General features: G+C 36.9%; 1 protein-coding gene across 1 annotated transcript in view; it reads right to left on the reverse strand.

Annotated features, from left to right (window-relative positions):
* The window catches only part of UNC13C (unc-13 homolog C), a 121,906-nt gene that overhangs the window by 33,451 nt on the left and 67,073 nt on the right, over positions 1-21,382 (reverse strand). Inside the window, exons 17-19 of the mRNA XM_066558584.1 lie at positions 21,011-21,144; positions 14,752-14,837; positions 548-674 (exon numbers count right to left, since the gene is read on the reverse strand). Of these exons, the coding sequence (XP_066414681.1) occupies positions 548-674; positions 14,752-14,837; positions 21,011-21,144 (347 nt within the window). The remainder of the gene's footprint in view (positions 1-547; positions 675-14,751; positions 14,838-21,010; positions 21,145-21,382) is intronic.

Here is a 21,382-nt window from a genome sequence, read left to right on the forward strand (position 1 = left end):
GTAAAAATCAGCTGTTTTATTTTTCTTTCATTTACTTAAAAAAAAATAAAATAACAGGCCTCAAACCATTTCAGCAAACCAGCAGACTTACAGAAGATTAGGGACAGCTCCTATACAAGGACAGGACTGAATATATTTTTTGCAGGGGGACAGGTGAAAACAAAACCAGTAGCTGAGTATGACCTGATCCAGTAAGAATTATTTCAGTAGTGTATTCTGTTAGCATTACAGCTTTATCCAAATTTGGTTATGAAACAAATGCAAAATCACTTTCCTCAGACATTTTCTGACCAAAGCATTTTGTTATTTTGTCATCTCTGAAGACCTGAAGTTACAACAACTGTAGAAACTCATGAAATAGCTAATTGCACATTTAACAGCTGGACTCTTTCACTTGATAGAACAAAGAATTAAAGAGAAGGAAGTGCAAAAAGTAGTTGGTACTACACACCTTGAGATCTTGCACAAACCTGAGCATAAATATTTGACCAAAATAAACCTTGCATGAAGCCCAGCCTCATGGAAGCCTCCCCAAAACAGCACTTACAGAGAGTATTCAGGCACTGCATCCTTGAAAGCAGAGAGCTCACGCACGTATTCATTATAAAACCATTTCACTTTGAAGTGCAAATTCATATAATCCGTGCTTTTGCATAATCGCTGCTTTTCATGTTCTGTAATAGAAGGAGTGCAAATAAAAGCACTTAATAGCGTTCTAACAGTAAATAACATTCTTGAGCCTCAGTGCACTGGTGACATAATAATACAGGACTTGCATTTTAAAGCATAATTGGTTTGGTTTTTCTCGATGTAGTAATACCCAGCATTTCAATTTTCAGGATCTGAGTACCCTTAGGAAAAACAAAACAAAGTAAAGACCAGTCCACAAATGAGGCTTCTCCCCTCTCTTCACTGCAGTGAGAAAAAACCCCAAAAATTTGCTGACTTCCCCTTCTTTAGATCCTTCTTTGGATGTTACAAAATGGTTAGGAAGCTTTTGTGTGTCAAGCTAGAGAAGACAACCATAGCTGTGCAGTAGCCAGAGAAAGTTAACAGCTATAAATTCCAGTCCTACAGGAATCTGTGAAAGCTACATTTATCAGAGTTAAGGAAAAAAAAAGAGGAGAAAACTCCACAGCTCTACAGCCATCTGATTTATGGCACAAGTTGAAAAGATGGTTTAATAAAGTGTTTTTGAAATTTTTCAAATGGACTTCACCTTCTCAGTGTCCTCGTGTTTTCCACATACTGAATATGCAGATGGAGGTGGGTGGCAGAAATCATGCAGCCACCTGTAACCACTTTCAGCATTTTTAAAGTCTGATTTAATTTGTTTGGAACAAATGTCAATCTTTCTTCCAGGATTTTGATCTTGTTTTAGCTTGTACACTATGCTCTGCATTCTTCACCCAGCCACTGCATACCTGGACAGCTCCATTCCTTCTCTCTTTATCCTTGCTCAAATCTTTCATTTCCTTCTCCCTCAGCATGAAACCAGGCATCCACAAGTTTTGGGCAGAATAATCATAACTTTACTGCTCACAGCTTCCTAAAATCTCCACAGATCTAGTCTGTTTGAGATGTCATGTCACTTGCACATTCTTCCTTCCCTAAGCAAAAGAGTAATTTCTTTTCCCAGCTCCCTTAAAAAATGACCTAGTACAGGTGGCTCAGCAGGAATGATGTTCTTGTGTAAATATTAGGTATTAAAGATATATCAGTTTCAAACCTCCTTTTTGCTCCTTACTTCTGCTTGCTTTGCAACACAGCATTATACAAATCATATATTTGGATGGGAACTTAATTTTCTGTAACAGCAGGAGCATTCCATCCTCTGTCATACACTTGAATGTAGCATTGGATTGTCTGTCAGTGAAAATGCACTGTGAATGACACATTGTGTGTTTTCAGATCTAGCCAGTTACATTAGAAGGAAATGTTTAGTTTTATTATTATGCCAAATCAGCACTCCAGTAGCACACCATGCCATCCAACAAGTGTTTCAAATGTATTTTATTATGCAGTGAGTTACTAAGTTTTGTGCAAATCGGCTTATGAAGTGCCCCTGTGGGCTTTTATTGCCTTTTTAGCATTGCAGTAGCATTTTCACCTTCACTGCCTTTCCATCACACTCAAGAAAAATCACTAAATCAGTTTCTGTCTAAATATTGCATTTATTCATTTTCATGCTACTTGAGAGTACTACAAACTCTCCCCAGCACAGTATCATTGTTACTAGCATTAAACAGAACCACAGAGAGAAAGATGTTGCCTTCTGTCCTGGTTCTGAGGAATCTTTTTTTTTTAAGGTAGCAGGTTTTTCACAAACTAGTACAGGAAGCTAGATGACATTTGCTCTATAAAAGGTATTCTTACGAGGTAGACCAGCCTTTCACTGACAAAAATTATGTTTTTTGTATGAAATTCACTGCATATCTGTTGCTGAAGTCATTGTTAAAAATGTCCTAGACTGCATCCCAAAAGAATGGAATTTCTGAAATGAATAGCACTTTTTTTTTCATTTAATCTTTTAATAAATGGATTGTTAGATTGTACAATGTAACTTGAAAATGTTTGCTACAGTATCACAAACCAAAGAAATGCTTATTTCAATTTTAGAAATGAGCTACTGCCACTAATTGGCAAACTTGCTCAGGAGGGTGCAACTTACACATACCATTCACTAGTATTTTCTTTTTAAGGTTAAGATTTATAATGCATTAAAAATGAGCACAAAAGTAATTCAGGAATAACTGAACTTTTTTTCTGCAGGCTTTTATGCCTTGTAGAGAATATTTGAAGTCTCCAAGGATATTATTTCTAGTTATATATAAGTGAAAAATGCATCCAGAATCCCTGACATTAATGTATGAGAACATCAGCTGTTCTCTTTCAACAATGTCTGACCTATTTTATAGTATTTCTAAGTCAACATTTCTTATCTCAAAGACTACATACAAATACATACTATGTGAGCCTTCTGTCAAGTTTTGAAAATTTTCTACAAATCTATTTTCCATAATCAGCAAACACTTCACAGAACATATGAGGTCAATAGGATCCATGCATTTTACCTCTTCAGTTCATATAAACCAAAGAATGGAGTAAACAGGTGCCCGGATGAGTCAGCAGTGACAGTTTTAACTGGGTAATAGATGGGTTTATCCATGGCAACCATGGATTTTGGTTGCAAAGTGCAGCAACATCACTGTAGGTGTTCTGAATTTAGATTAGGACCAATAGATTGCTTCCTTAATTTCTGAACATCTTGCACAAGCTAATGTAAACGTGAGCACGGGATAGTTGGATACATTTTGGAAATCTGTGTTGATTTTCCTGGAGGGAAAGCTAGTGCCATGTTTCCCTATACAGAGATACCCATTTTGGGCTTTCTGGAAGACAGATGTAGTAGCTGCACAATATAACTTTTTTTGAAAAACTCCAGCCTTGCTTTGCAAAATTATTATCCTACAGAGTCAGTCTGGAACTAAACCTGCCAGTTGTGTGCAAATGTGCTCTCTGGAGAAATGATGGCAGAAATACCTGACCATTCTCATAACTGATTCTAGGTAAGGAAATCTCCAGTATAGCAAACCTAATGCTGATAATGTCTTTTATTTCGTGCTGCTCCTTTTCTGCCATTTTCCTTGTAGTGCAGCATATTTTTATAAGCACCTACTCATCAAATAAGTTTCATAAAGAGGTCATGTTCAGTTCCCATGATGGCATATTGCATATCACTGTGTCATGCATCAATGAAAAAATACTGGTAAGAGTCTTGTAAACTGTAACACCTGTAAATTTAGTTGTGTGTATGGGGCACTTCAGCTACTTTTGGGAACTGCAGATCCAGCAAGTGTAATTTTTTACATTGTTGATGCCACTTGGGGTGGGGGGAGGATATCTCCTCAGGGGTGATGCTGTAATGCACATGTGCTTCCACAGCAGGCACTGTAACTGCAACCACACTGAAAACTGAATGGAATTGTTCCATCTCACTGCTACAAACCACAGAGATGGGAACCCCCTTAAGGAGACCTCCAATAAGCAACAGCACTGAAGGAAAAGAGATAAAATCTGCTCCAATGTTATTTGTATACTCAAGAATGAAGAGAGATTGTTTTTAAAAGCTATTACAGGGAATGCATTAATATATGGAAAAAAAACTTGGTGTGTAATGCAATCAGCACAGCCCTGGGGATGCTGTATCTGGCACATAATTTAATTGCAGACAGCAGTTCTTTTAGAGAAAAAATTATAAAGAAACATAATAGGAAGGACTACTTTCCTCACAGGCCCTGACCAAACAACAGTACTGTGGAATCATGCTTGAGTTTTTGTTCATTTTTTCAGCAATTGCTGAAGAAAGCTGAGAAAATTTTCTTAAAACTACAAATAAAAGTCATAATGATGAGTCACTAAGCAGAAATATCTACATGACACTAAGGACAATATCTTTTAACAAACTGGAATAGAATATTGTTCACTACAGAATCCTTTTTTCTTTTTAACCTTGAGGTAATAACATCACTCTGAGTTTCCATGTAACTTTTGATATCTATTAGCTGCTAAAAAAGGAAAAAAGGGTAATCTAAAAACCTTCATAAAAGATGAACATGTTAAATATTCAGATAATCAAATTGATATTTTGTTCAACTCTGATTTTCCTTATTTGTGTACAAAAACTCAGAGCAATTTTTTTTCTACAGCAGTTTCCAAGCCAATATTTTTGTAAAAACATATAGTTAAGCTGCTTGAAAGATTCTAATAATATGGTTTTAAAGTATATTTCAAATCTTTATGAACAAGAACTTCAAGGAAATTAGTCTGTAAAATTTAACAAATTGACTACATACACATAAATAGATTTTTCTAAAAAAACCGAACTTGTACAGTTTTCAGCTTTTATAAATAATGTTTCAGAGATTAATAACTACTATAAAGAATATCTATGTGTAGCATATTAATTTCATCACATCCAGCTTGTTTGACTGACATACATTCTACTGCTCTACAGTTTATTAAACAGAAATGGTTGAGGCTAAGCATATGGGATTTGTGTTTGGATTAGCTGCAAATTTTCCCATCAAAACTCAGCTGTTATTCTCAACCATTGTGGCACAATTTCATATTTTTTGCAATAATTACCTACCAATCTTTCTAGAGACTGCCAGCTGCTATCTATTTCTTCCAGAACTGCTGTTTCAGAAAACCTCCTATTTCCAAACTTGCAGTCATATAATTGGGAAGGGTAATTAGGAACACAAAACTGAGTAGAGCTAGAGGAAGCAAAGCTCCAGTAAGGAATGATATGGATGGGGTATGCATTGGCATTCCTCCCTCTGAATCACTGTGGAAATGTTACACCGAATGATGCAACTCTGTTTTGGATACAGGTAGAAGTTAATGTTCAATGCACCTGATCCCAGTGCAAATTCCCCACAATACAGGAGCAGTTGCTATGCCACAGCCTCTTTTATGCTTATAGTGCTCTAGATTTAATCTCTATACTGCTGAAAGAAACCTGAAGCCTCTGATTGTATGAATGTAACAGCACACAGGCCACAAATGAAGCAAAAATTTAACTCAAAGTTTGTCACTGATTTAGAAGAAAACATTACATTCCACTAGAATCTCATCCCAGGATTCTTGTACTTTGCTAAAGGCAATGGAAGTCACTGGGTATTAACTGAAATAGACAGTAGAACACAACTAATTGATAATTATGTATAATTTACATTAATTTTTATAATGTGAAATACTACTGACCTTTCTGAAAGGGCTCTTTGTGTCAAGATGAATATAATAAACCAAAACCTGAAAAACTTCTGTCATTACCTCCTTTTTCGATTACATTTATCTCTAACCCCCCCTCTAATGCTCCTTTAAAAAATATATTGTATCTTTCACAACAAACAATCTTTTCTCTGCATTTACTTGAAAATTTTCATCAAAATATGTTTGGACAGTTCACAAACATAATGAACTGCACCTGGAACATATCTGGGGGGTGATGAAGCTGTGCAAATGGGAAAATGAAGAAAAAAGAGACCAAGTACACTTATTAAGTGCAAGATGCATAAATTAAGAAAGGCATTGTAAATCTTCTTCAAAGATTTCCTTACTATGGAGTCATATTTCCTCCCTGGACAGAGGAGCTACTGGAGAGGGTCCAGTGGAGGCCACAAAGATGATGAGGGGTCTGGAACATCTCTCTTATGAGGAGAGATTTAGGAGAGGAGCTGGGCCTGTTTAGTCTGGAGAAGAAAAGACTCAGGGGGGATCTCATTAATGCATATAAATATCTCAAGGAGGGTGCCAAGAGAAGGATGCCAGACTCTTTATGTTGGTGCCCAGTGACAGGATGAGAAGCAATGGCCATAAAACACAAGAAGTTTAATCTCTGCATGAGGAAGAACTTTCCACTGAGGGTAGCAGAGCACTGGAACAGCTCCCAGGCAGGTCATGGAGCCTCCCTCTCTGGAGACATTCCAAACCCTCCTGGACACATTCCTGTTGTCACCTGCTCCAGGTGACCCTGCCTTGACAGAGGGGTCAGACTGGATGATCTCCACAGATGCTGGCCAACCCTGGCAATTCTGTGATTCTGTACAGACATCAGGGAAGGCAGACAGGCTGTCATATTCTGAAAGGTGAGGAAGAATGTTCACTGTTCCTTTTTTGTCTTCTTGCCTGCAGTGGAAGCTGCTAATCAATCCCTGCCTTAATGCGGTGCACTGTAAAAGCTGATATGACATTGCCCTTTACATTCAAGGAGAAGCTCTCCGAGCAGGAGGCCGTGTGCTCAGTGCTCTGCTCTGCCTGACATTTCACAGCAGGTGCAGCAGAGCTCAGGGACACCTGCTTGGTGTCAGAAAAGGCAGAGATGTACAGAGATGGTTCCTTGGGAGAAGTCAATGTCTCATGGGAACTTCAAGGGCATCAAACACCAATGTCATATACCACTTAAGAGATGCAGGATGTATGAACCTTCTGCAAACTACCCTATCTTCTACTCTAAACGTTGCATTTGCCATTTTTTACCCACTGTGTTATACTGCCTAAGTGTTTCAGATTACTTAGGCAAATTAACTTTGATATTTTATTAACATTAATCAGTTGATTTTTTTACTGCTTCTTTTTAGTCCTTATGACTTCTATTAGTCTCATCAATTAATTACTACTTCCAAAGACAAATACTTCCACAAAAGTTCCAGAAAAGTGGATGGGTTATCACCAAAAGGGCAATGCAAGATGTGCAGCTTGATTATGCATAAACTTTCTCTGTTTTGCTTGCTGACAAGAAAAGAAAAATGCCAGGAATACAAGTAAATGAATAAGATCAACCTCAGTATAAATTTCACCCTTCAATATTCTATCAGATTGAAATTTACATACCATGATACTAAATAGATAATATTCAAAGAATAAACATTTGGAGACAAAATTCTGTATTGAATACAAAAATAAATAAGCACTTACATCCAGTGAGTGGAATAATCTGAACTGTGCTTTTTTACAGCTGATGGAATACTTGCTTTGTATATTTATTGACCATGGAATGCATAAGGAAATGGAAGCTATAAATGAAGCAGAAGAAATAGTCCATCCTATCTGATATGATGATAATTAAAGTCCTAGTTCTGAAGAATATGACTGAAATGTCAAATACTTCGTACTGATATTTCAACATCTATTCAAAGTAATAAAAAAGAAAGTAATGAAAGTAATAAAAGTAATGAAGTAATAAAAGAAGAAAAGTAATCCTAATATAGGAATCCAATTTATATTGATTAAGCTTTGATAAAACTCTAATATGTATAAAAATTGCAAAACAGAGAATATATGCCCCATCCTTGGAAGTGCTCAAGCCAGGTTGGATTGGGCCCTGAGCAACCTGGTCCAGTGGGTGGCATCTCTGCCCATGGCATGGGGGTTGGAAGTGGATGATCTTTAAGGTCCCCTTGAACCCAAATCATTCCATGTTTTTATGATTTGATAGTATAATGCTTGAATCTGGGATGGAAAACAGAATAAAGGTAACAAAGAGCACTTTAATAGCATTGGAACTTAACTATTGCATACTCAGCTTTGTATCTTAAATGTAATTTTTGTGATAGGTCTCTTCCATCTACTTATTGCTTAATTTTTAAAAAAGTGCGTCTTTCCATAAAGATCTGATTCTGTGCCCTTTGCCTCATCACTAGTAGGCAAAGTGAGCATAAAACCTTATCAAACAGGCATGCTTGCATTTTACAAGCAATTAGTAAAATGAAGTACAAACCAGGAAGAATCCAGCAGGAAGATAAATGCCAGGCTGCACTTAAATAATTACCTGTGCTCAATCTGGCTCTGCCTGCAACGGCAAAACCAGAGAGGTGTTTTCTAATTCTCACCCAGCAAATTGCACTTAAGGCTTATTAAAAGATAATGTGGAAACAAGCAGTTTTAACAGATTTATCCTATTCTCCTGGGGGTGAAGCAGTATCAAATGTTTAGTTTAGAACTAATGCACTTGCTCATAAGAGGAAATTGACCCCAGATTCTATAGGAGAAAAAGACACAAATAAAACTCTATGGAAAAGTCCTGAAAGTAAAAGACTGAATCTTCAATCTAAGAAAACAGAGACTAGAACAGCTGCTGTGTGAGGAAAGCTTTAAAGCAGTGTCTTAGTAAAAATGGGCAAGATTAAAGATAGCAGAAGTTGCTTGTTATTTTTGATTTTCTTTAACTCAAATATTGTATTCTAGTTGATAAAGAAATGTATTTCTTCTCCAGAAAGCTGCTATTAGTTACTGTTTCTCAATGAAGGAAATCCAAAATACAAGGGGATCCATTATGTGATTAGCTCACAGAATGCAGGAAGAGGTGCAGCACCTACATTCCACTGCTGCAGTGTGAGAATTATGCAGCTCCACTCTGACAGAGATAAGGGGAAGAACCTCCTCAAGAAAACAAAAGGATAAAATTTTCCCCTAGCAGCAGATGCAGCACTGCACTAAACAATGCTGGTCCTTTAAGGGGACAAAGTCACATTTTTGCTTAAAGGTTTTGTTTGTTTGGGGTTTTTGTTTTATTTCCCCATAAAATTAGTCTTTTCTTAAAATTAGTCTTTTTCTTCCCCATAAAATTTGTCTGGCCATAACATTAGTCCAGACAAAAGATATAAGTCTAGCTTTTGTAAAAACATGAGATGAAATAAAGTGGTAATAAAAATAAATTTAGTGATAAAGAACTAAGGACAAGAAGAAAGAAGCAGCAAAACCCCAGTTCTTCTGGGTTAAGATATCTACAAACTGTGGAGGAGGTCTTGCCTGCCCCTGCTGCTACAGGTGATATACAGCCCATTCAGCTGAACAGAACACTTCTCCCTTCAACTCACTCACTTGTGGAAAAGGCAGGGCCATGTGAGCTATAAATAACCTGTAATTATTAATCAGTCATAACCTATCCAGCATGGTGGTACCAGTATAAGCTGACTAACAAAAAATTGCCTTTGTCACAATTAGGCAATGTTCAGGAAAAGTTTATATATATTTTTTTTACAATAAGTGATTACCTGGGTAAGAGCTAATAATAGTGTTTAAGAGCAAGAGTAATAATCATTGGTTAGCAAAAGAATAAATAGGGACACAGCTATCATTATTAAATATATAGGACAACATACACTGCTATTATTGAGTGACAAGTTTAAGACTGAAAAATGAAGACAGGCATTCACTGATGCATTAAATTTTTTCCAGTAAATCTGGCACCATGAATACACTTACAGTCAGACATAGAGAAACTTGAACTAAGATTACTGTAGACTTGTACTGTGGAACAGCTCATTGTTCTGATGGTGGTTCAATGTGTAAAATCCAAGAAAATGGGTTAGAGAACAAGGAAATTATAGATATAACAGTCCCAATTGCAAGGTTGTGCCACACCAGAGAGAGATCTCTGAGGTAGTTCCAAGCAAGATGATACAGTATTACAGCACAATATGAAGAAGTATTAACTCAGCCCCTGGGAGCAGTTTTGTCCATTTCATCTGTCTTAATTACTGGGTCTAACAAACACCAACAGAATAGTGCCATTTGGCATGGCTGTGGTGCTTTTTGGGCAAGCCTGGAGAGCTCTGCTTTGCCCTCGACAGGTGGATTGTCATACTTAGGAAGCTCAGCCCCTCAGGGTGTACAGAGTGCACCTGCTGTTACCAACATCCTTGTCTGTTATGGTGAGTAAAGAACATTTCTAACTCCCCTCTTCCTCTAATCACAGCAACATGCTATCTTATTTGCCAAAGGAAGGTTTAATTCCAGCTGTAATCTCCTTGACTTTGCCTTCACAGACTCTCTGAGTGGCCATAGAGGACTCTTAATTCCTCAGGTGTCTGAAAAGATAAGCACGGAATACATTTGTTGAAAGGTGCCAAATGCAGAAATGAGATTGACTAAAATAAAAAGGTTTTATATTTTGATAGTGATGACATCCTGCATTCTTGTGGATGCTGCCTTCTTGTCCTTTACAAAACCTCAGTCTCATCTTCCCTCACCCTCTGTAGCCTCCCTCTAAACCAAGACTATATTCCATCTTAAGGAGAACTTTGTAAATTGTAAATTTAGAGTGAAAATAGACTTGAAATCTGCCACCAAATGGTATGACCTTTCTCTGGGCATACCATTCTCTGGCATTAGCCTTTTGGATTTTTTTCTATGCTGTCTCTGTGCTCAGCATCAACTCCTGGACCTGCCTCTTCTCTTTCAAATCACTTCATCAGTTTCTGTCATGGATGAAATATCTGTCAGAGAAACAGGAAAATAGTGTCTTCTTAGGCACTGAAGACAACAGCAAACTTAAAAGCAAACTTACATTAAATACATAAAATGGTGGAATGACTATCTCCTTTTCCTATTTTTATAAGGCCTTTAGAATCTTAGCTGTGCAGGATGGAGACTGTCTGTTGCTGTTATTTACACAGCAGCCATCTAATTTCTCGCCTAATTCTGGTCTTGACTTCTGGCCACTACCAGAATTAGATTATCATAATAACAGCAATTAGGATGTTCTCTTTCTAAAAGACTGGATAGTTTCAGACATTTGATCTGACCTATTCAAAAGTTAGAGATCTGAATGATCTGAAAAAAGAAATTTCCGAGGACAAAAAATTAAAAAAAAGATACTTTGCAATTGCATGTTTAATTTCAGCTTATTACTCTCTCATCATCTTTTAACCTTTGCATCTTCATACTTGTAAAGGAAAAGATTTCTTACCATATGAAGTGAGTAACAAATCATATGCACTGTTGGTGAAACTCTCTCTCTGTTCTCATTTTTTTGCAGCATAAATATGGAATAATTGGGGGATCAGAGAGAACAAAAACATTACCATCCTATAAGAGTAGATGTTTGTGTAAACTAAATGCCAAACAACAATCTATAATGTATCATGCAAACCACTGATGCTGCATGGACAGCCTGCAAAGAAGAAAAACACCCCAAAGAGACCAAATCTAATGAAGACAACTCTCAAAGAGAAACATGTGATTTTTCATGCAAAATCTACACGTGAAAATAATCCATTAGACCAGAAAAAAGAAATATAACTAGTGTAAACTCAATTTGTTCAAGTTTGCATAAAACTTTTAACACTATCCAAAGGCTAAACATTTTAATTAACTTCAATTGGAAGAAAATCTAGAATGGAATTATGAACTGAATACCAGATTTTAGTACAGTTTTGTTTCCAAGGCATGTCAGCTTGGCACAGTGTAGCCCTGATCTTGGCAGCTGAGCAGACTGAACTGTGCTTTGGGATGGCCTTTCCTCCCTCACCAAAACCCAAGCTGCTCCCCCAGTGCCAGTTTAGTGCCTTGGTACTCTCAGAGACGTGGCTTTGCTCTTCCCTAGCCAAAGGCCTCTGCCATGGCAGCTCTCTCCCCTGACTCCTCCCTGCCACAGCAGCAGCCTCCTTGCTGGGGTGTACTCCCAGGACCAAGGGAGGAGAGAAGGCAGAAGGTGTGTGGTGCCAGCTGGTGCCCCTCGCTGGGCTGCTGGGCTGTTCTACAAGAGCAGGTGGGCAGAGGGCACTGCTGGAGAGCAGCAGATCTGCAGTGCACACACCCCCTGAGCAAATCCAGAAGGGATTCAGATGTACAGGGAGAGGAGAGAGCCTGAACAGCCATTCTGAACTGCACTCAGGAAAAAGGGAAAAAGAATGGAAAGTGGATGCTCCACTGTTTGCTGTCTTGTTATTTCCTGAATTTAAGCTGATGGGTGTGGCTGGATATATTTGTGAATACAAAAAATGGGTAAAACCAGAAACAGGATCTTGGATGAGCTAATCCAATCTTTTTTATCACATGAGCAATCCTTTTGCAAACAATGCTGGACCAGTTCATTGCTTCTTGATTGGATGCAGAAAGGAATCAACTTTGTAGCACAAAAGATGCTGCTTCAGGAGATTAATACTAAATTAGAGTAGGGGAAGATTGCAATCACAGCCCTGGACACTAGGTATGAACAGATGGTAGCCTATGTTAATAACTTGGAAGGCGAGAGTGGCATAGCAGAATGCAATGCATTTTAATGAACTCCATTAAAACCATGAGGACCAACTGTGAACATATTTAAGAGCTTGCTTCTAATCTTATAGAATCTGAAGAAAGAAATATTATTGCCCTCAACAACTGAGTTAAACTCCGTTTGCAGAATATCTATTGAAAGAATTCATAATTCAAATCCCAGCAAAGCTGGGTAGAGGATCAGTATACTGATCTATATTTTTTTACTAGATTTATTGAGGTTCCTGCTTAGGAATGAAATAATAGAAGGTGAAATTTTGTATATTTATAATAATTTATACTAATTTCAAAATAATAACTTTACTAATTTAATTTTCCTTTAATTATTATTTATATGCAGGAACTGTCTCACTAATGATGCTGGGAGCAGTTTAGAATTCCTAATGCCAACAATGGCATTTACTGTCCTCAGAAAGTCAGTATCCACAGCAACACAGAAATGAGACCACATTCAGGGACTGGTCTGGAACATAAAAAGTCAAATGCCTTCTACATTTCTCTGTGCAGAATAAGGACTAACATTAAAATTTATTTAAAAATCCTGATTCAGTCCTAACATACACACTTTATATATTGTATAATTAAGTCTTTCTTATGAGCTTCTTGTTCTATCCTTTACAACCGAGAAAGAAGCCATGACTTGTTCTGAAGCTGCCTTTAGAGTGATCAGTGTGCTCTAATGAACAAATAGAGTGAGTGATGTTTTGTGGATTATTTCTTTGCAGTGCAGAATGTTTATAGTTGAATGGCTAAAGCTCTGGGTGCTCATGTGGATTGATGTCCATGTGCAGAGTATAACTACACCCCCAAGGTCATGAAGTCATGGCAGTTGGTGACTATTAGAAATCCTCAGTAATCTGTGCTATCTGTAAGGGATTCACAACACTGAGTTACTGAACAGCAGTTTTCTGATAGCTGTTCCTGACTGACAGCCTCTCCAGACAGAAGATTCCCTGATGAAACCAGGATTATGCTCTAAGTGAAACCAGTGGCTTTCACTTGGTCTTCACATTTCTCAGCTCTTGGAAGCTTTTGCTTTCACTGATCACTCTTAAAGGATGATCTGCCTGACATCCCTTCTCACTCTTGCACTTCTGATTCACTCTGACATGACTACAGAAAAGCACTTTGAAACAATTGTTTGAACATCTCTTCTCCTACCCAGATCTAAGATGTCCCATGTCTTCTGTTGTTTTTGTACATATTTTCATTACCTTCCTTCCTTTCTGCTCTGCTTAGTACGGAAGTTCCACATTCAAATAACACAATTAACAAAGTAAAGTAACACAACAGCAGAGGAACAAAACAGTTCTTCCACCAATAGTCATTCTAGCCACTCATCTCTTCAATTATCATAATGAAAATCTGCCATGTCATCAAAGCACCATGCACTGATATTATCCCATTAGACATTCTGGAGAGAATAATAGAGAAGTGTATCTTCAAATATTTGGGGTTTTTAATACTTTATGCCTGTTGAATTGCATTGTTTTTAAAATTCAACCTCATATGTTTTTTCTCACCCTTTTTAGACTTACTCTGTAGTTAGTAGCAGACTTGACTAAAGACAATGCCAGTTTCATGCAGGTATCTTTACTTGGTTTGCTGCAATAACTATATTTTATTGTGTGTTTGAAGCCATTAGTAGTTGGAGACAATCTGCTATATAGCAAAACCCCATATATTTTAACAATGGTTAACCACAATATCTTAAGAGATAAAATGAAACCGCGTTTGATTCTGCTGGAACTAGAATGAATACATCCTGCCTTTTGAACACAAAAACATTTAATTATAAGTGTGTTCTTCCTCCATAATTTCATTCCACAAATGTTCCTATGGGCAAGTTAGCAATTTTCAGCTAGTGAGAAAAATCAGAATATCTACAGTGCTCTCTAGCAAACACATGTGGGTCTCTTTGGACACTGAAGGTTTTTATCAGATCTAGGAAGCATCATTTCAAATCACAATTCTTTTGTGCTCTTCTTTCACAGATAACTTCATATATTCACAGTGAAATGATTTGATTCCTTGTAACCCTTCTTTTTCACTAACTTACAAACATCTTAAACAAGTACACCAGAAAGCTCTAATCACACACAGAAATCTGACGCCAGGTATCACTTGCAGTGGAAATCAGTCTTGCTGAACTTACTAGAGTAATTAATAGTTTGTTCTAATTACCTTCCAGAGCATATTTCATGTCCTGGGCAAACAGAGTCCACATGATTTCAGCACTGATTTTTCCCATGTTCAGCTCTTGAGGGAACCTGCAATCAATCACATTACATCAGTTCACCTGCTGCTAGGAATGATGCTTACAGCTGCACAACAAAAAAGCAAATATTTCCACAAAATAATTCCCCTAGTATGCACTTACTGTATCTTATGTTTTGTAACAATTATATAAACCATCCAACCTTCAAATAAAAACTTCCCTCATATGACATTTTAAATCAAGAAACATTCATCTATCTTGCAGATGATTCCTCAACTTTAGTTAAATCAGATGGCTTATGAAGAACATGAAACAGTTGGCTCAGTTGTTTAGCAGCCACAGCTTTTCCTTAATTCCCTTTTGACACTGGGAAAGAGTGAAGCTGTCTGTGAAGCTATATTGGTTTATATACTCACAGAATCCAATTCACTGAAGACTTCCACCTTGATGAATGGATAAAATAACAAAGACTATAACAAGCAGTGAAATGCAGATTTAGATTCAAAATTTTAGATTTGGTCTCATGCTTCATGTCATCTTTGAGAAATCCTTTTTAGATACTTTCTGCTGTTATCAGTTAAGTACTTTTACACAAATTTTTCATAGATCCCAGCTGTTTCTTCAAATGCGAAACAAAGTCCTTGATCTTCGAGTTACCATTTTCACTGTTAGCAACTAGCAAAAGCTGGCATTTTAGTGATCAACACTGTGTTTTTGTCACATTTTTGGTCTTAAAAAAAGGGCTCTCTAATGCAGGTGTGGAACTGACATTAATATGAGCCATTCTCAGGACACAGAGGCAGAGCCAGGCAGGTCAGGCAGATGAAGAGCAGAAAGAAACAGAATCTCCCAGTGGGGTAAAGCAGCTGTTTATGGCACAGGGGTGCAGTGAGAGAGAGCCACACAAATCACCCACAGTTCACCAGGCCACATAAAATAAGGGAATATATTAATGAGGAAATACACAGAGCTGTGTGGCTTTTGTGTTGAGGTTATTACACTATATACTAGCAGAGAATTGGACACAAAGTATTTTGACCTTTTTGTAAAGCACTAATCAAATTCAGAAAATATTCCATAATAATTTCTGTAAAAATGTAAGAATTTTAAAGGTCTTGTTGACATAGAAAGAATGAGAATTATGTGCAACTTTAAAGTGGTAGCAGTAGGATCTAAGTAATGTATTCATTTCAGAGACCTATTTGACCCTCATCATATCTGCAAAGAAAAAGTACTTAAACAGCTCATTAGCTCTGCTACTTTAATAGGAAGCAGTTGCTAGCTCAGTTCACTGAGCCCTCTTTATGCTAATGACTGCTCAATTAAAGAACTTCATATTAATTCTATTACCACAAAATTAATTTCTGTTCAAAAACTGAAATGTATTTCAGCTGTCTTAACTTTACCTTCAATCCACTCTGAGTTCTTTCTTAGCACCAGACTTGAACTTTGATGGTGTGGCTCTGAGGAAGTATTTAACAGCTGATTTAATATTGACCCTGTCTTTGAGCATATTGCAAGGCTGGCCATAAGGCAAGGCTGGGCCTGATAAAAATGCACTTGTTTGATTAGTGATAAATAGATTTGTCCATGCATTTTAACTTGTGAAAGCACACACACACACACACACACACACAAACTGCAATCATTAATGTTGATTAAATTAGTTCAACACCCCACCTGGCTCCAGTTAGGTGAAGTATAAAACTGGTGCCAGTTTTTATGCTCCTAACAGACTGGTGGGCATTGCACAGCTGCCAGTCATGGGCATGGGGGAACTACCAGAGGTGTCCTTGCAGTTTACTGTATGTGACAAGTGACATAGCCAATGCATGACAGAAGCACACAGGACATTCCACAGGCTAAAGATAAATGGTAACAGAAGCAGCTGTCTTATTAAAGGGAAGGGATAATCAAAGGTCAAATACTAAAGCATCTATATAAGTATGGTATTTTGTATTATTTGTATTTTATCACCTTATTTTTAGTTAAGAAAACTTTTTCAAACGACTTCAAATTTTGATCCATAAGGATCAAAATATCATAGAAATTTCTCATGCAAGTCTCTACACATTACATTTTCTAATCTTTGTAAAAGCCATGTATTTTCATATTTTTCAGTGAAGCAAAAGGACAACCAGCAGAGTTCTCTGTCAGTCATTTAGCTGGCCCTTGTTACAGTTATTTCTGCCCCATAGGCCATAATTTTCCCGATTTCTATGTCATTCTTGGAACTATATAAAATCTCAGTTTATCCAGAAGAGTTATGTTGCCTGTACATTACTATATCTATGTGTTTCCAAAAATACTAAATTGCATATACAAGACAGCCACTTATATCTTCACTCTATTGATTTTAATTAAGCAAAAATTTAGTGAATACAGTTCTCATTGGCTAGTTCTAATGAAGGGCAATATATAAAACCACAGATCAATGGAATGAAATTGAACTCAGCTTAAAAAAAATGAAAATAATCAATGTAAAAGTGAAACATATATAATCCCCAAAGCATTTATCCCAGACAGTACTGCATGTCTCTAGTTCAACCCTAAAGTCAGAAAATTCTATCATGAAAATTAAAAATGCCTTTTCATAATTTGTGCTGCCAAATCTCCAGTCTGCTACATCTTGAGAATATCAACGCCTCTGAACCTCAAATGCACTTTCCCAGAAAAGCTCATATTCCCTCCTTGGTGGCTACAGTCTCTTCCTGGTGCTAAATCTCACCAGTCCTAGGGGGTGAATACATTCAGTTTTGTGCTGTGCATGCAGCAGGAAGATAGATCACACCATCTGTGGAGGGCTGGCCATGGCCTCTGCTTCACTAACTCTTAAGACAAAAGTTCAATTTGATTTTGGAAAAGATGCATTCCATTTAAATGTGAGCAAAAAGCTCATTTATTCTTATATTTTGTGCTTTATCCTCTATCTATCCAAAGCCTTATTTTTAACACTCCTTTCCCTGAAGAAAAAATAATGGGCAAGAAGATGCTGTATATAGTCTACATAACTAACCTGGTCTGTCAGTGTTACATTGTTACATGAGAAGCTACAGTGGGTGTGGTGAAAGAATGAGAACAACTTTGTTCACAGGATAATGTTCACAAATTCTATGAAAGAAGTGATATTCACATGCTTCCACAGAATAAACTGTAATTGGTAATGAGGAATACCACTGCATCAAGACACAAACCACATCAGATACACTTTCTATCATGAAAGAAACATTCTAAAGTTGGCCTGATGTAGCCCAATTCATGATAGAATGTACCCTGATTTTTTCACTTCATTCCATAATTTTTTTTCACTGGCCTATATTTCATAACTCACTGACATGTAGGTTACAATTATGCTGTTTCTTCAACATAAGTTACTATCCCCAACTTCTCAGTGTTAAACATCCCAGCTCCTGAAGCATGAGGAGATCTGCTCCTGCAGATTTCATGTGTTAGTCCCTTCCATACTGTGTGGAACACAATGTGATCACAGAGAAAACAGATCCTAACACTGCAAAGATCTGAGGATCAGTAAAGAACAAATTTAAAAGTCCCATTAGAACTGTCTTGTTTCTTAAACTTATACTACAGTGACAACTGGACTGTTCTGAGAATATGTGCAAAAAAAAAAAAAAGGCAGGGGCTCGAAGTTTAGGTCTTGCTTTCAAAATATAGAAGCATATTTGACTTGAAGATTTTGTCCTTGATTTGATGTTCCTTTTGTTAGAATAGATATTTTATTTTGATAGAAATTTCTCCTGCCTCACAGGATATTTAGAAATGACAGGAAGCCCCGGATTTGCCTGTGATTCAGGTTTCTAACACAATTTACATTGTTTAACTACTAGAATGGGGATTTTATAACTTAAATAAGTACCAGACCATGTTTTTCCCTCAAACTTGTCAAGTTTCTCATGCCATGTAAGAACTGCAGGTTGCCCCCACACTCCCACTGGGTGGTCTGGTGTGGTCTGTCAGTGGCTGCAGTGCTTGCTGAGGCCATCGTGTCATGTTTCATCTGGATTCATAACCTGATACAGTTCAAACTACTCCATCACAGCGTAATTTTTGCCTCTAAGGTGGATATAAAAATAGGGTTTCCAAAACTGGCTGAGGAATAGAATTCTGAGCAATATTATACAATTGTGAAAACTTTTATCAGAATGCTCTCCTGGGGATCTTTGGTTACCTCATTTCTAAAATAGGATTCAAATGGATGCAGGCCTGAATACTCCACTGAGACATTGCACAGCCATATATTTCTAATAAGGAGTCATATTTTTGCAGGATTCCTGTGTATTCAAGTTATATTTCCCATTCATCTATTTTAACCCATTTCCTTTTCTGGGGTAAGCAGGGGGAAAGAGGCTGCCTTACTGTCTCAACACTTTTTACATGCTGCTTTTGTGTTAGGAGAAGCTTTTCTTAAAAAAAGATTATCCAAAGCAACTCTGAACAGTTTTTCAAGTTTTTTCCACCTAGAGCCTCTTCATCTTTTACTTCTGATGTCTATACTTCTAAAAGAAATGTTATTCCCTGTGTTCACTCTTTCACTTAAAAAACAACAGCAAAAAACAGCGAGAAGTCAGAGACACAAGCTCTCTCCCTTAATCTGTCCCAATTCCGTCCACTCCGGATTCTCTCTTCACATCTTACACAATCATTCATCTGTACTTCAGGGAACCTACTAATCCCCTTAGAGGAACTCTGTTCTTTATGCCTTTACCTTCTCCCTCACATTTGTATAAAAATAGAGCTAGAACACTGTTTAGGATACTTAACCCACAATTACACTTGTTTAATTTCAATGAAGAGACTGAAATTAATCACATATATGTATTTGTCTCAATTATATATTTTACTGTATTATTTGTACAGCTTGCCTGACAAAAGGTTGAGCTTTCATTAATGGAGAAACTTGACAGTATGACATGAAAATGGAGTGAACAGGAAAAGTGTTTTCTTTCCTCTATAGGGTAAGAACTTATTCCTTAATAAGGTTGGTGCAACAAATAATTAACAAAGAAATGTTTATTATCCAGTACTGAAGTGATACTCTATTTATTTCAAGTAAAGGAAGGAGTCAGAAGTCAATGACTTTCAAAGTCTTTCAGCTTCTGGTTATCACCAGGAGGTTTCTTTGTCACTTTTACTGTGGGGTCATAAATAGAATGGTACCTTTTATCAACAGACAAGCACAGACAAGTATTTTACTATCTACCCTACTTTGGCTGAAAAAAACAGATTGTTCCTGATCCCCTTCAGAGCATTCAATTAAATACAATTGCAGAAACCTCTATTAATTGTTTAGTCATAATACAGATGTAGGTTTCAATGTTAACTTTTGCAGAAGTCATCACAGCCAGACTCTGCCTAGATTTTCTGCAATCTCTCTGTAAAATGGCTCCAAAGAGCTAAAAAATTTCCCCAGGGCTTCATCATGTCACATTTCAATTGGTGCAAGGCCCATTTCTCCAGCTGTAATATGTGAAACATGTTCCTTTGCACTCTTTCTATATATTTCATGTTCAAAGCTCAGCACTGCCTTCTTTTCCTGTGTTTATCAATTGTTTCTCTCTTCTCTACTCATGTATCAATCTTAAATTATTTCATTTGTCTTGGTTATTGATTGTACCTCTCTCATCTGCTACATCTTCAATTCTGACAAGTGAAATTCCATTTCTGGATACTGCTCTCCACTTCATACATTTTCAGGTCAGTCTGGCCAGCCAATTATAAATTTAGATAGGGTCTTTTTGTGAAGTTCTTTTTTTTTTTTTTACAATTACATGCCTAGAAACCATACCTAAATGAGTTTCAGCATGATTTGAACACCACGTGTGCCATGATGCTCCCATACCATCAGTATCATCACACTGAAAATGCCTTTCACTGAAATGTCACTGACATTTCCCTTCTATCCTTTATATCTCATGTAGCATAGTTTGCTACCTAAAATTTTGAGATTACTCATATATCACCTGTCCTTAATGTTCCTAAACCAAAAGATTTTCTTTCCATTATCAGAGAACTAAGTTTTTATCAATCTATGTCAATACAATGTTAAATATAAATAAAATATTAAATATATAAATATATATATTAAATACAAATAAAAATCTCTAGCTAGAATCTATTTAAAATACAAATTCTAATTCAGGTGTATTTTTTATAGTTATTTTAATAAATCCATGATTCTTAATTTTTTGGAGGAAAGTAATTACTTACTGGTTCAAGACTGGTGTATATGCTGTTTTATCTTCATCTATAATGGTGACCATCAGAGTAATCAGCTGAGCCCAGAAATCCAAATTCTTTGTTGTTGGTCCCTGTTCTTCTTTAGGAACTTCTTGTTTCTTACTCTGTTAAAACAAGATTGAATATATTTTTATTAGAGAAAATACTATGGGAGTCTCTCCTATAGATTATTCCTTGGTTGGGAAGAGTGACATATTGAGAATCTTTAGAAATTTTGGACCAAGACTGGCTAACCAACAGAGCAGAACATATGAAAAACTGTACTTGGCTGTGCACAAATATAAAGAACCATAGTGCAAAGATTGTCATGTCAGCAAAGGAGATCAATAGAGACTTGGTTTT

This window comes from Molothrus aeneus, chromosome 13 (assembly GCF_037042795.1).
Source record: "Molothrus aeneus isolate 106 chromosome 13, BPBGC_Maene_1.0, whole genome shotgun sequence".
NCBI lineage: Eukaryota > Metazoa > Chordata > Aves > Passeriformes > Icteridae > Molothrus > Molothrus aeneus.